Source organism: Populus trichocarpa, chromosome 3 (assembly GCF_000002775.5).
Source record: "Populus trichocarpa isolate Nisqually-1 chromosome 3, P.trichocarpa_v4.1, whole genome shotgun sequence".
NCBI lineage: Eukaryota > Viridiplantae > Streptophyta > Magnoliopsida > Malpighiales > Salicaceae > Populus > Populus trichocarpa.
Window position 1 is genome coordinate 21,188,369 of NC_037287.2, and position 17,208 is coordinate 21,205,576.

At 31.2% G+C, this 17,208-nt stretch overlaps 1 protein-coding gene across 1 annotated transcript; it reads right to left on the bottom strand.

Moving 5' to 3' along the window:
* Positions 1-7,862: 7,862 nt before the first annotated feature.
* Positions 7,863-8,721, bottom strand: LOC18097238 (dirigent protein 22). The gene has a single exon (XM_006385998.3). It carries the CDS (start codon positions 8,621-8,623, stop codon positions 8,042-8,044), a length of 582 nt encoding a protein of 193 aa, XP_006386060.1. The 5' UTR covers positions 8,624-8,721; the 3' UTR covers positions 7,863-8,041.
* Positions 8,722-17,208: the final 8,487 nt, after the last annotated feature.

Sequence of the window (17,208 nt, forward strand, 5' to 3'; positions counted from 1 at the left end):
GGGTTAACCTGGTTTGAAGGGTTAACCCAGTTAATTCAGATTTTTTTTCTTTTTCTTCATTAGTTTTTTTCTTCATGTTGGTTTTTTTTCTTTATTTTTTATAATTAATTTATTTAATTATCACACTTTTATGACATGACCTTGCAGCCAAACCCACATTCAAGACTCTTGGGTCCGGTGTTGTAGCCAGACTCACTTAAACTTGAGTCATGTAAGTTTAATATTATTATTAATATTATAAATATTACTCTTGGGTCAAGCGTTACAGCTAAACCAAATGCTCTTGGGCATATCTTTGCAGAAAGACCCAACACTCTTATATCTTAGCCTTTTTTGATATTTTTTATGCAAGAAAAAAAATTTAACCCGTGACGTGTGCCTTTGTTTGTTTTTTTTTTCTCTTTTTCTTTTTAAGCCTTTTACTGTGGATTGCACAATACAGTTCACAGTGAAAAAACTGATGCCTTTAGTTTTTTTTTTTTTGTCTTTTTTTTAATTTAGTTTCTTAATATTAAATTTTTTCTATTTAATTATCAGACTTTCATGACATGGATCCCAGGTTTGACGGGTTAACCCAGTTTATTCAGATTTTTTTCTTTTTCTTCATTAGTCTTTTTCTTCCTATAGGTTTTTTTTCTCTTTGCTTTTTCCTTTTTAATTAATCTTTTTTTTAATTTATTTCATTAATAATAAATCATTTTTCTATTTAGTTATCACACTTTCATGACATGAATTTCAGGTTTGACGAGTTAACCTGATTTGGCGGTTTAACCATGTTGATTCAGATTTTTTTTTCTTTTTCCTCATTAGTTTTGTTCTTTCAATTTCATCTTTTAATATTGTATGCAGTCCACAGTGAAAAGGCTAAAGCCTTTAGTTTTTTTTTTTATGGCTTTCACTGTTAACTGCACAGTGTAATCCACGGTAAAAAGGCTGATGCCTTCTTTTTTTCTTTTTAATTAATTTTTTTATTTAGTTTGCTGATATTAAATTTTTTTCTATTTAGTTATCAGACTTTCATGATACGGATCTCAGGTTTGACGGGTTAATCCAGTCAATTTAGATTTTTTTTCTTTTTCTTCATTAGTTTTTTTCTTCTTATAAGTTTTTTTTTCTTTTATTGTTTCTTTTTATTTAATATTTTTTCTATTTAATTTAGTTCATCAATATTAAATTTTTTTTATTTAGTTATCGACTGATGCCTTTAGTTTTTTTTTTTTTTTTTTTTTTGTTTTTATGCCTTTAACTGTGGACTGCACACTGGAGTCCACAGTGAAAAGACTGATGCCTTTTTGTTTGTTTTTTTTCTTTTTAATTATTTTTTTTGTTTAATTTAGTTTGTTAATGTTCAATTTTTTTCTATTTAGTTATCAAATTTTCATGACACGGATCCCGGGTTTGACGGGTTAGCCCGGTTAATTTTGTGTTAACCCGTCAATTTTTTTTTCTATTTAGTTATCAAACTTTCACGACATGAATATAAGGTTTGACGGGTTAACCTGATTTGAAGGGTTAACCCAGTTAATTCATTTTTTTTTCTTTTTCTTCATTAATTTTTTTCTTCCTTTTGGTTTTTTTTTCTTTTTAATTAATCTATTTAATTATCACACTTTTATGACACGACCTTGCAGCCAGACCCACATCCAAGACTATTGGGTCTGGTATTGTAGTCAGACCCACTTAAACTTGGGTCATGCAAGTTTAATATTAGTATTAATATTATAAATATTACTCTTGGGTCAGACGTTACAGCCCCACCCAAGACTCTTGGGTATGGCTTTGCAAAAAGACCTAATACTTTTAGATCTTAACTTTTTTTGATATTTTTTATGCAAAAACCATTGACCCGCGGCATCGCGCAGGTCATGTAACTAGTATATATATAAAACGTGTTTGTTTGTTTGAAGGGATAAAAACATATAATAAATTTATTTTTAGAACAATCTTAAATAAATTATTTTAAAATAGAAAAGACAGGGGCATGTTTCTTTTGTCCTTGCTATTTTTATTTTTCCATTTTAAGACAATAATCAAACATTGCTTTACGATAAATTTGATACATGGGCTTGATATTCACATTGTTTTAGTCGAAATGCTAAGCCTACGATATGATATGGGACTCAACGTGGCAAATTTAACTCTGCCTAGTATCTCTATCTCATATTATTTGAAGTAGACTATAGATTTGATTGTGTAAATAAGTTAAAGAAGTACTTCATCTTTTTGAGTGTGACCACCCTTTATGTAGAGCACTGAGGTACCAATAATTCATTTAAAAAAAAGAGTGCCAATAAAGGGTAATGGAAAAGAGGAACACCAGGTCGTAAAAATTATTTTTTAAAGATTACTAATTCAAGTTTTATAAATTTTAAGGTCATTAAAAACTTACATGGTCGTTAATTTTAGGGCTCGTGAGATTAGTCGAAGTACACGCAAGTTAACCCGGACACCAACATTAATCAAAAAAAAAATCACTCCTGCCTGACCCTCATTCAATCCAAATAATACAAGAATTAAGATCTTAAGCACCTGTAAAGAATTAGATATTTATTCAGTGTAAAAATGTGATTAATGCTGAGTGTTTGAATTATCTATCACATATACTTTCCTCTTTAATCTTTTGCATATAAATTAGCATCAATGAGATTATGGATGGGATGAAAATCAAAACTTTTAGTGAACAATCTTGGATGGATGTAATTCTAAAAAAGAAAAAAAAAAGTATGTGAATGGTTTATCAAAAAATCAGACCGGAAGCAACTTGAGAAAATGATATGATCCTTAAAATAAAAAATAAAAATAAAAATTATAAGTGACAGTCACACAATATTGTTCCTTCTCTTTTCTTTTAATTTTGAGATAACATAATATGAAAATCAATTGAGTTATGGATTTCTTTAGCTATAAAACTATAGTTTTTGTTTTTTCAACTGTCGTCAGATATGACAAATTGGAAGGTAAGATTAGATCACTAGGCATCTAAAATATAGAGATATTCAGCAATTTAGGAGAGAGTAAGATCTGCTTTGGAATGTTCTCCTAGGTTAAAGCACTATTTATATTATATAAAATACATTATTCGAATAATATCATTTAATATACACATCAAGATCTTGAAAACCACTATCAAATTACTAAATGAATTAACTTCTAAGAAAAAGATTGTGCAAGTTTATGTAACGTTTAATTATTATTTTGAGATAAAAAAAATACAATCAGAATAAATAAGATAGGCTTCTTTATACTTCTTCGTTCGTGTTTTAAAAATATAAAAATTCACTTTAAAATTATTATAAAAATAAATTTAGTTTGCATTTTTATTTTTATCTTTTTAAACAAACATATTTTTATCTATAATGTCTTCATCTCTTCTGTTTTAAAATAAAAGCTAGGATATAAATAATATTATAGTTAAGATACAAAAACTCTCTCTCTCTCTCTCTCTCTCTCTATATATATATATATATATATATATATATATAAACACCACAATTAAGATGAAACTGATAGTATGAACTCATAAAGTGAATCATTTCATTACAAATTAGTAATACAGTAACATATCAACACCACAAAATCAGGAAGACTCGAGAATAATTATAGTGTCTTCCAATAATATAACAAAAGCACTTGAAAAATAAAAATACAGAAGCAAGAGCAAGTCTTGCACAACAAAATGAACAAGGCAAGCCAGCTCTCGCTATTACACGACACCCCCTCTTGATCATATGTAGCAATATTTAACATCACTTTGTATATAAAGGGAACCACCGTTCATGAAAAGAAGACTGGTAAGAGATCATGAAAAGAAGGAACACAAGCAAAAGAGCAACTCCCCATGGAGACCCTCCTGCTCTATGAAGTGAATCTCTCTCAGGAAATGGCATCAAAATCGGGAACTTACTTGATAAGCAGTGGACAACAAGGAGTAAAACTAGAGGAGAAAGCATGAGGAGCAATTTTACTTGGTTTATCAACTCCTCAAGCTTGTTCTCATAGTTTATGTACCATGAGAAACATAGTATGGAAAAGAGGATGAAGATAAAAAAGAACAAGTGAAGAGGCATGGAGAAGTAGGAAATGTAGTCTAAGTAGGAGTTGTGGTTGTAGTACCTAGCCATGCTTAGAGAATATCACAAAAATCTCTTGAAAGAGATTATGGAGGAAATGTGGGGATTTATTATGTGGGAAAGATGTGATGACTTAAGAGAGAAGAATATTTTTTTAGTGTATTTTCTAGAGTGGACTGGATGTTGCTTCAAGAAGGAAGGTGGGCAGTGACCTCGGTTTTTATAGCGAGGAGATGAGGGATTCTTTAATGATTTTTAATATTTTGGAGATAGTGTATACCCCATACGTCCTTGCAAAGAGAGTGAGAAAACTCTCTGACCCTTCACATTAAGAAATGGAATTCTTTTCTCTTTTTTCTTGAATAAAAGAGTGTAAAATCTGTAGAAGGTCCACTAGGAAAAAGTGTTGCCAATTCAAGATCCGAAACTATAAAGCATTAGCAACATTCCAAAGCACTTGTTTTGCTCTCTGTTTTTTCTTTATTATTATTATTATAAATGAAGAAAGAATTTTGAAGTATTTTCCTTAGCCATTTTTTTTAAAAAAATATTTGTTTTTCTTGCATAAAAGAGCATTTTAGAGGGGGGAATAATGAAAAAAAAAAAAAAGGGTTTTCATAGTATTGACCCGATATAATTTTGAATCGAGTCATTAAAATTTTAATTTAGTTAGATTAATCAAGTTTTGTCTAATTTAATTAAATCTCCATCTAAATTGAGCTCTTGATTTTAAAATTTTTAAATATACCGCATGATCGGATAATGTTTAATACCAAATTCTTTAATTCTAATCTTGAGGGGTGTAACTCAACTAGTCAGACCATGAGTTTACTCCGTAGAGGTTACTAGCTCGAGTCTCACAAACTTCAGGATCATTGAAGGCTTACATGGTCGTTAACTTCAGGGCCCGTGGGACTAGTCGATGTGCACGCAAGATAGCCCGGACACCGACGTTAATAAAAAAAAATAAAAAAACAAATTCTTTAATTCTTTTATGTTCAAAGTAGTATTAAATTCATAATCTGCTAGAAAATTATGTAGATAATTAAAACAGGAGAGTGCCTAACACCGCCCTTGGGAACTTATTGTATATAAAAGATCGATTAGCAATTCCATTTACAGGTAATAAGGGTCATCAGAAACCATAAAAAAAATTGAAAAAAAATGTGGGCATGTGTACGTAGCTCTACTTGAATCATGGGGATTCTCTCTTTTTGCCTACCCATCGAGATAATACCAAGGACGGTTTGTATTTTTTCATGGCAGAGATTCTCAGTCTTGAAGGTCTGAACCAATTAGAAAGTGGCACCTACTACCGACCACGGACCATAACATGGATTGTTCAGAAAAATAATGAAGCAAAAGCATAGAATTTAGTGAAGCAGAAACGAAAAAGGAACATATTATTGGGAAAGTTGCGTGTTGCCATGGTGGTCCAAATCAGCTTTGATAGCTTTATCTATCCTCTTTAAATTCTTAGTAGTAAGGAAAGGGATGTGGATATTCCTACTTTATGAGCTTGTATTCTTTAATATACTAGCTAGCTAGATGAAGTAGGATATGAAGATATTCCTAGTTTATGAGCTTGTATTCTTTAATATACTAGCTAGATGAAGTAGGATATTTCCTCCTTTTAATGGGTTTTTTGCGTTAGGTTTTATTTGATATTGTATTTCATATATTAATTTTTAAGTGCTTTTTTGAAGTATTTTTTATCTTATTAATATTTTTTTTGATAATTCCATGTCTTTTAAATGTTTTTATAAGAACAAAAATACATCAAAACCTTAATTTGATATATTTTCATAAAACACATTAATTGTTTCTAATATGTATTACTAAACATGCATTTAACATTCTAGTTTGATTCTTATATTTCATTCGTTGAAGATGAATCATGATATCAATACATGAATAAATTATAATAATGTTTTATACCATAGCAATTACATTTTTGTGATATTAATTTAAAGATCCCTTGGCAATTAAAAAAGATAATTTAATATTGAAATGAACCCAAGACTCTAGATCCTTTCAGCATCATCATCAACATGATTAATGAAGTGATGATGAGATGAATCTTTATGTACATTTTACATGACATTCCCATTTGGTGTCCTCCCATTTGCAAGCATGTAACAAATATTATTTTTGAAGGCCCACATGAGATTTCTTTTTCCCAAAATATCCCAAGCGGCTCTTGAGCAAAGCTCCACTATAGGTCAATAATGAAGTTTCGATTTGTAACTAGAACTTTCAAGATGACCAATTGATTGATAACATCACCATGGTATCAATTTATTCTATCTTTATCTCCATAAAGAAAAAAGAAAATGGATTGTTCTAAATATTTCATGAATCTTCTTGAAGTGCTTCGTCCCCCTTGGGTCTGAGGCAATGATTTGCGTCTCAATCTCTATTATTATATGATAATTATATATGATCTAATAACTCAACTTTCTTGAAGATGGATTCTCTGCTAAAAATTCATGCTACTTTATGTTGGTCTTTGTATTGCATATGAGATTTATTATAGGCTGCTGTGTGCTGGATTTGCAGGAGCTTGAAGCTAAAAAATTATGTTTTCCAAGCTGTGTGATCTTCGATTCTGAGGAGACCTTGAAGAATCCAATTCAACAGGGCTTAAAGTGAGATCGAAATAAGTTAATTTGGGCGGCCAAGTCTTCGATCCAACAAGATGGGATCCAGCTTGAACCTTATTAATAGGCCTAATGGAGGCCCATATTCGAGGCCCATAATGTTCATGCAAGATGTTAAATGCAATGTCAATTAAGCGAATCCAAGGTGTAATTTGTAAACCCCTTTTGTGATTGAGACTCGAGCTTAAGTGAAGCCCGTGACTAATATAAAACAATGCCACCAATAATTCCTTTTTCCAGGTGTTTTCCACTCCACTCGTTCATGATCATGCCCGACAAAAACAAAATGGTGAGCTTTCCTTAAGAAGAGTATCTATTATTTTAATAATTGCTATTCAACTAATCAATTTGAAGATTTATCAATTTAAAATATAGATTTGGGATGAGCTTAAAAATTCATCTGGTTAAACATGATTGAAAAAAATAAGAATAAATTTGATTTTTTTATTAAAATTATATTATTGTAGTTATTTTAAAACTTTTAAAAAATCTTCAAATAACATTAATTTTTATTAACCCGGATCAACCAATATCCAACTTATAATCCAAGCTTTTAACCAAGTTATGAACCAGGATTTTATAATTATACTTTCACCTCAAGACTAAATATGATGACGAAAACTTGAAAGCTAAGATAAGACATGATTATATATTTGCTTATATTATTAGGTGCTTGGATTGCAATTGAAATTGTTAAATAAAATATATGTGTATAAGAAAAATATTAAAATGATTGAATATATATTTTTTTTTAAAATATTTTTATATGATTTTAATATGAATATTTTAGAATTATATGAATATTTTTTTATTCTCCTGGACTTACATTGAGATATTAGGCATCATGTGCAATTATTAAAATCCATTGAAGACAAAAAATCTCTTAATAAAGAAGAATAATATCTTTACTTAAAACGTTTTGAAGTATACCTACCATGACTTGTTTTATTATCTCGATGGTTAGTGATCCACATGTGTTGACGAATCTTACCAAGACATGATCAGCATCATATCTAGACACACAGACTTTTTAACTGAATGATTTTTGTACTAGAAAGCAAAGACGTATGTAATAGGAGATTTGAATTTTTGATAATTCTCAAGGAAAATTAAAGGGTAAATACACAAGGACTCATGAGAAATATTTCTAAATAAATTGCCCAAAACGAAGGCAATTAATTACACCACCAGCATGGAAGTAGGCATCGAAAGAGGTCAACATTATTGAAAATAGATTGTAGAACCTCGTAAATTAAAGCAAATATAATCGAATAAAAACCAAGCAAAAGAGGTAAGAAAAGGACCTAATCATCAATAATGAAAAACGTAGACATTATACTCAACTGTAGCATCTCCTGTCTTGAGATCAACCATGTGAGTTCTTGCCTGAACATAACCTCTAGCAAACCGGAAAAGTCCACTTCCTCCGATCACTGGCATCTCTCTCACGGTCGAGAACACTTCGTTCCTCCCTAGAACAGTGATAGTGCTACCATTATACTTTCCTTCAATAAAAGCAAAGTTCATGGCCATTAACAAGCCAAGATCTTGTTGTGATGCCTGTGCATAAAACCCTTGCGCCTTTCCTACCATCCTTGAGCTCATTTCAGGCCCTAAGGTTAAAGGGTTATCGATCATTCTCACTAACCCAAAAGCTGTTATTGAAGTGTTCAATGGTGGCACAACTTGGATGGAACTAGGGTTAGGGCCTGTAAGGATGTCATGCCAATATACTTTGAAATGGCTGAGCTTTTCTTTCTTGAGCCCTAATAGCTTCCTGTCCATGCTTCTCACAAATTCGTGATCTTGATCTCCATTGACCAAAATTGTGGCAAAGGAAAAGATGAGTGAGAGAATGATGAATTTGGGAGCAAAGATGGGAACTCTAGCCATGGAGTAAGATATGGGAATTGAAAAAATTTGGGAAAATATTTTAGTGGGGTGATGATGGAGAGGACTTTAACTTTGTGTATGCCAAAAACTTCTTCTATATATAGTGGATTTTGCAATAAATCATCTAGAATTAGTGATTGACTATCATGCTCTTTTAACCTTTTGTGCCTATTATATTTTACTCTGTCATTATATATAGTTACCAACCACAAACTCTCAGTGATTTTCACTTCAATTAATGTTGATGTCTTGACGATGTCAAAAAAAAATAAAAAAGTGGATTAGTTGGTTTTTGTCCATTTTATAGGATTTGTCAAGTATGCACTCCAATTTAATGGAGTGCTATTGAGATCCGTGAAGACAATAGCTAGTGCCAATGGTTTCTTGGTTTGGTAAAACTTTCAATCTCATATCCCTAATGCTTAGATTGATCAAGTTCTTTCAATCCACTGGATTGCAAACAATACAATAAGTAACCTCTCTCTATAAGGTAAAAAAATTCATCACAGTTTGTTCACAATATAACCCTCTTGGATTTAGATGATAAAAAGGCAACGAATACAGGATAAATTTGACAAGGGATTATATTTTCTGAACTGAGACAGCCGTAGGGGCTAAATTGGCGGATGGGTGGGTTGCAGAGATGTATATGGCTCGTTTCCACCTAACATTTCCATGGTAACACTAACTAAATTCACAATGGTCGATTCCATTGTCGAGGGGCAAGATGTTTCAACTTTCAACCAGTGTGGCCCCCCACAGGCCAACTTTTTCACGCCAGACAAGCATTGACCATGTAATCTTGTCTGTTCCTATACAAGTCTAGCAACTGACGCTAGGGTATCTTCAGAACTTTCTAGTCTTTCTTGGGAGCTTTCATTGCTCAAGTAAATACAATGAGTTAAGGAATTTGATGACTTGATGCATTTCAATTGGTCAATTTCTTCAAGAGTTTACAGCTTGAATGTGGGGTTAACACTATTCGTCATGGCAGGTAGCATTCTGTGAATATTGATTCCTTTGGGAAGACCAAGACTTTTCTAGTTTTTTGACAGGTCCAAGGACCTTGTGCATTAAAGCTCAAGAAACTTACTAGAATGTGGGGTTATAGTAAAATAGATCGACATTGCAATAAAAGCAGATCTTGGTTCATCTAGTCTCAAGAAAGTAAAAAAAATCCAACCTATCCGATGCTTCCTCAGCCAAATTGCCTTGGCTGTTTTACTATACACATCTTTACTGTTTCCTTTCTCACGTTTCACTGTGGAATGGTAATGGTGAGATTTTTAAAAAAATTTCATTTGGTCCTCAAATTTTGTTTTAGCTCAATTGAGCCCAAATTAGAGCCTAATTATTTTTTTTTATGGGTGGGGGTTGAATTGAAAGACATGAGACTGAAATACAAAATCATGGTAACATAGGTTAGGTAGCGCATTCCAATTTATTTGTGAAGTATATTTTTGTCCCCCAATATGTTTTGTTGTAAGGTAATCGATCCTTTGAATTTTTAACAATTGCAATTCGATACTAAACTTTATTTTTATTATTTTTCAGTTCTTAGTAGGTGAGAGGAGAGAGAGGAAATGGCTGAAATCCGGTCTAGAGAAAGAAAAATATCATTTCTTCGATTCTGGCCACCAAATCATTAGATTTTTATTCTAAATGGTTCCATATGATGAGGAAAGTTTGACTTGGGTGTTTTTTTTTACCTTGAAAGTGCCTAAAGATATAGATATGAGATCGGGAAGAAATTGGTTTCTGGGTTGATTTTGAGTTTTTGACCAGTATTTTGCGCTTTTGAAGCTTAAGGATTGATTTAAAAAGGTTATTATGGTGATTTATAGGTGTTTTGGGTTGAGAATGAGTTTCTTGAAGAAAAAATCAGCCACCCTGATTTTTCGGTCATTGTGGTGACCAGAATCTAAGTATGACGCGTCTTTTTATTTTGAAAATTCAGTTGGTCATCCACCCCATTATCTAACAAAAAAATAATAAAGGCTTGCAGGACTAGGCTTGACATTGCAACTCATAATTAATTATGGATATAAAAATATATTAACAACTCATCAATTTATTTAAGACAAAGGACATTTAAAACTAAGAACCTCAAAAGGGGTCAACACAACAATCCTCCTAACTTAAGTGAATACTAAAGAGAAATGATAAATTATATTAATTGTTTGTAAATTATGATGTTAACGACATGAGTATGGGTTAAAATTGAAAAATTGAAGACTTGTCTGTGGAAAAATAAATTTCTAAACTTGATTTGAATGGTGTTGAGTTTGGTATATTCTAATGATGGTGGAGAGGTTTAAATTTGATTTGGTATTTAGTAAGGTAGGTTTCTAAAGGTTTCCTAGTTTTAGTAATGTGTTGGAAATTTAGAAAGTAATGGGAATTGGGTAAGTTTAATATTAAAGGCTTATCATAAATAAAATCAATTGGTTTATAGTAATATATTATTGATGTATATTGTCACCAATAGAAATACAGACATACTTATACCAATAACTTTTTTTTGTTTGGCGTGCTTATTCTGTTTGTAAATCCATCAGTGATTATATTACCGATGGAATGACCAATAAAATAGAGATCATCAAGGAAATATTTTTCTGATGAGTTGTAATCATTTATGATCCTGTCTGTAAAAGTCAGGCCGATGAAATTAGTGTCCAACTACCAACATAATATTTCATCGGTATAATATTGCAAATTTCTGAGAGTGCCTATTTTAGGCCAAAACTCAGTCTTTTCTTTATTACTATTCTACCAGCATTAGTATCTTTAAAACTTTGTAGTTGTTCTTGAGAGTTGTTAAAAATACATTTTTAATACAATATAAACTTATATTGTAAAATTATAAATAATTTTTTTCATACATGATTCAAACACCTTAAAATACATGCTGCACATAAAAATTCATATTTAGTACAAGTAATTATATATGTCTTTCAATTAACTATTATATATTCATGTATCACAAAGAAGGCAAAGCCTAATTAATTATAGCTTGTTTGACATGTATCCAGTAACATTTGAATTTTTGTGAATATAGGAAGACTTAATGGCAGCTATTAGTCACTATCTAGTAATGAACTTGTGTATGTTCTACATTTTGTTGCCGGATTACGCTTGCACTAAAATTTTAGCTCCACTAACAGATTCGACAATGATACATGGAAATAGAAACCACAGGCATACTTTTCAGAGATAAGATGATGGATCTTTGGTGAGTGGAGAAAACTACCTTTCAATCAATTTAACTAATTTCTTTCTTATTTAATAATACCTTTCAGTATGATCTTGATGTATCTATGCTAGAGGAGCAAGACGGGTCAATAATAATAATAATAAAAAAAAAACTTGGTTCAATAGAGCATCAGATACAATCAATTATTATTATTATATTATTATTATTATTATTTTATAAATAGCTAATGAAATCAGTGTTTTACTGTGGACAGTGCAGTCCACAGTAAAACACTGATTCCTTAGGTGTTTTTTTTTTTAAGTTGTCTAAATTTTTTTAGCTGTTTTTTTTATGCTTTTTGGGATTTTTTTTTGCTTCTTTCTTTGTTTTTTTTAATTAATTTTTTTCGTTTAGTTTGGTTTGTTAATGTTAAATTTCTTTCTATATAGTTATTAAACTTTCATGATACATATCCTGAGTTTCACGGGTTAACCTGATTTCACGGGTGAACCCGGTTAATTCTGGGGTGACCCATCTATTTTTTTTTTAATTATTTTCATAAATATTTTTGTTTAATTTAGTTTGTTAATGTTAAATTTTTTATTTATTTAGTTATCAGACTTTCATGACACAAATATTGGGTTTAACAGGTTAACATGGTTTGACGAGTTAACCCATTTTTTTTCTTTTTAATTAATTTTTTTTGTTTAGTTCAGTTTGTTAATGTTCACTTTTTTTTATTTAGTTACCAGACATTCAAAACACGGATCCTGGGTTTAACGGGTTAACTTGGTTTGACGAGTTAACCTGAATTTTATTTTATTTTTTTGCTTTTTTTTTCTTTTTAATTATTTTTTTTTGTTTAGTTTAGTTTGTTAATGTAAAATTTCTTTCTATTTAGTTTTTTTTCTTCTTAGAGGTTTTTTTTCTTTTATTTTTTCTTTTTAATTAATTTTATTTAATTAATTTAGTTTATTACTATTAAATTTTTTTCTAAGTAGTTCTCGGCTAATGCCTTTTGTTTTTTTTTTTTTTATGTCTTTGACTGTGGACTGCACAGTGCAGTCCACAGTGAAAAGGCTGATGCCTTTTGTTTTTTTTTTCTTTTTAATTAATTTTTTTCATTTAATTTAAATTGTTAATGTTAAAATTTTTTTTATTTAGTTATCAAACTTTCATTACACGGATTCCGGGTTTGACAGGTTAACCTGGTTTGACGAGTTAGCCCAGTTAATTCTGGGTTAACCCATTAATTTGTTTTTTTCTTTTTAATTATCAAACTTTCACGATGCGAATTCAAGGTATGACGAGTTAACCTGGTTTGAAGGGTTAACCCAATTAATTCATATTTTTTTTTCTTTTTTTCATTAGTTTTTTTCTTCCTGTTGGTTTTTTTTCTTTTTAACTAATCTATTTAATTATCACACTTTTATGACACGACCTTGCAGCCAGACCCACGTCCAAAGTTATTGTGTCTGATATTGCAGTCCAGACACTTTTATGCTAAGGGTTAACCCAAGTTTAATGTTATTATTAATATTATAAACATTACTCTTGGGTCAGGCGTTGCAACCAAACCTGAGACTCTTGGGTATAACTTTGTAAAAAAACCTAACACTTTTAGATCTTGACTATTTTTAAAATGCAAAAAATAATTGATCCGCGGCATCACGTGGGGCATGTAAGTAGTATAAACTATAACATAATGTTTTTTTTCCTGGGAATGCCAGAAGGCACCTGGTTGCCGCGGGCATAAGTTCATGTATGAATTGCCTGACTAGTAGGGGCATATAGTTTAGTCAGGTATGGCGTTCATATCACGAGATCCTACTGGATGTCCCAAATCACTGTCCTCTTCTCTATTTCTTGTCCTAAACCTACTATTCAACATCCCATTAATTCAATTTTTACTACCTTGCGCGAGTCATCAGATTGACAATTACTCGGATCAGATGAGTCCGTGGCAGAGCTGGCCAGAGTAGGTGGGTAACTTGGGCAATGATATAAGGCACCTACTTAGCAAAAAAAGTCTAAAAATAAGTAAAATATATTTATTAATTATGTTTTATAAAATGAGAATTGCTCTTGTTTAATAAAAGGTCCTAAATACAAAATAAAAATTACTCTAGATCCCACTTGTTAAATATATATATATATATATATATTTTAAAAAAATTTATTTATAATTTTATCCAAGACCCTACTCATCTTTAAATCGACTCTAGATCGTGGAAGGAAGTATTAAGTCATTTGGACTCAGATTTGGCATATCAGAAAAATAAATACTTTTATAGAGGGCACTAATCCTAGATATGATTGAAGAGTTTACTTTGAGGGAGGTATACCTTAGGACATGAAGAAGTGGGGGAGGAAGAGTCCAAAGAGAAAATAAATAAATAAATAAATAAAGGAGAAGCGGGAAGAGACTCGTGGAGGCTGAAGAAAACAAAGGGGCTGCTGTGTTGATCTCGACCTGGTGGGTATGGATGGTGGGGAAGAGATAGATGAGGGGCGGCTGCTGGAAGTTTTGAGCAGATAGGGTTTTTTTTTTTGTTTTAAAAAATAAGGTAATATTTATATTTTACATGAAAATATAAAAATAAAAATAAAATTATGAGTTTACTTAATTGTACTGATTTTAATTTAATTTTATCTGTTTTCAAGTTTTTAAAGTTATTTTTCATATTAAATATACAAGTTAACTCATAATTTTAACAAAATTTCCGTAAATGCTCAAGATATACAATGAGTTAAGGAACTTGATGACTTGATGCATTTCAAGTGGTGAATTTCTTCAAGAATTTACAGCTTGAATCAATCAATTTGTCATTGTAGGTAGCATCCTGTGAATTCTGATGCCTTTGGGAAGACCAAAGACCAAGACTTTTCTAGTTTTTTGACATGTCCAAACGACATTGTGCATTAAAGCTCAAGAAACTTACTAGAATGTGGGCCAAAGTAGATCGATATTGCCCACATAATAAAAGCAGGTCTTGGTTCATCTAGTTCCAAGAAAGTAAGAGCTCCAACCTCTCCGATGCTTCCTCAGCCAAATACAATAAATAAGTAGGACCTGCATGGAAGTTCCCATCAGGCAACAATGGTTCTGCTGCCTGACCCTACTTGAGTTGAGCATGTATAATTTGTTATCGGAAATTCGGTGTGAAGCCGTGGAGATTACGTTAGAAGAGCAAATTAATAGGCCCTGAGCAAACCGAGGGAGGACACCGTAAGGGAGTCGCAAGACAGGCCTTCCGGAGAGACTTCCTAGCTATTATCCATCATAATTAATAATATCACTTTTGACATGTTTATTGCCTTCTTTTTTAACCATTATAGTATTCCGTAATAAATGTGCATTATTTTAAGATTATTGGTAAAAAAAAAAAAACTTTAGTTGACTTGACAACAAATTAATTTGAAGAAAATAAAAGGTATTTTGAATTAGATTTATTGCCACAAGACTATATACATGCTTATTTAGTAATATGATGCAGGTTTTTTTGTAAAAATATTTTTAATAAAAAAATCAATTTAATAATTTTTAGATTTTTTTCAATAATTTTGATATTCATACATCAAAATCATTTAAAAATAATTTAAAAAAAAATGATGATGATTTTATGATCTCAACGCAATCTCAAAATTAACTACCTTCAACTGTCTACAATAAGATTACCAAATGGAACCTAAACCTTTTTCTTGATCGGATCTTAAACAATTTATTCATATTTTGGATTTGCAAAGCTGGCAAAATAAATTTATTTTCTCTTTTGAGATATTGTTTGATCTTGAATTTAAATCTCAAACGATAGCGTAGAAGGTAAATATAGTTACCGTGTAAACAAAGATGTCAACTTGTGGCAGGCATGTCCTCAGGCTTCGAGAGTAATAATACTAGTCGCCCTGCTGTACTTGGTGGGAAGACTTTGAACCAAAGCCTAAGCATGCTTGCAAAAGTCATTGCAAAAGCTTTACAATCAATTTACTAACACTTTTCCTTTCTTTTGTTATGATGTTTTACTCCTGTTTTCTTCTAATTAATAGGAACTTCACTTGAATTTTCAACAGCTACTGATACACACACACACACATGTTATACTCGTTTTTTTTTTTCTGAGTGTTTGACTGGCGTTTTTTCCACCTCGGGTTTCAAGAACTTGTACAGAAATTTCAACCATTTCACATCTAGATTTTTTAATATGTATATAATATATAATGGGTGGACTAAACGTTAAGAGTTATAGAACTTTCAACTCACTCGTGGGATTTTTTTAATGGATCGTGGCATGCATTAGTCCATCAAATTAATGTAATTTTTAAAGTGTTGACGAAAGAAACAAAAGAATGAAGACAACCTCTTGTTTCCTCCATTCACCCCCTTGGAGATGAATCGAGCTAGCTTGGGCATGCATTTAATCACTTATCTCTTGTGGAAGGCCAAAGGGTACATGATTGAAGGCACTGGGTCAAGTATATGGCGAAGCACATAGAAGCAGCATATATATACAATAGACTTTCTACCCTTTTTACCTATGATAAACGAGTTTTTTTTGTATAGAGTGGTTTCTCATAAGGTAAGGTTGAGAGTTCGAATCCTAATATGTCAGGTTCTATAAATGATCTCAAGTATTCTCTAAATATCCTGAGTTTTAATCTTGATATAAGGCAGTGGAGGTCCTTTTAAGTAAAAAATGGTGTGATATCAACTCTCAATGTTCCCGTAATAGCGTACCCATTTTAAACAAACATTCAACTTAATTTCTTTGATTAATGCAAATTACAATTATTCTTTTTCAACAACGAAGAACTTCTCTAGCTATGGTAGATGAGATTTTTATATAGTAGTCACTCGTAAGATTGAGGGTTTGAATCCTATCTGTTACATTCTATAAATTATATCATAACTCTATATATATGATCTTAGCTGCTCTTCTAAAGTTCTCAAGTTTTAATCTTAATATAAGTGTTTTATAGAGTGGTCACTCGTAATGTTGAGAGTTCAAATCCTATTTGTTACGCTTTATAAATAATGCCATAATTATATATGATCTTAGGTGTTATCCTAAAGTTCTTAAATTTTTGGTGCTCTCCTCGTGTTCTTAAATTTTAATCTTAATATAAGTGCAGTGGAGGTCCTTTCAAATAAAAAATGGTGTGATATACATGCAGTCAATGTTCCCCTCCGAGTTGAGTGAGATATCGCCTACCTAATATTGATCTTCTCATTTTTTAATAAAAATGAGATGAAGTACAAGCAATCCAAGTCCAGAAACTGAAAACTTACGGAGTAGTTAAAAGTTTTGGCGATGAGCAGACTCATTGATAATGGTACTTCTATGGCAGCATTTCAATACCATTATCAATTGGGAAATGCCATCATTACCATTGG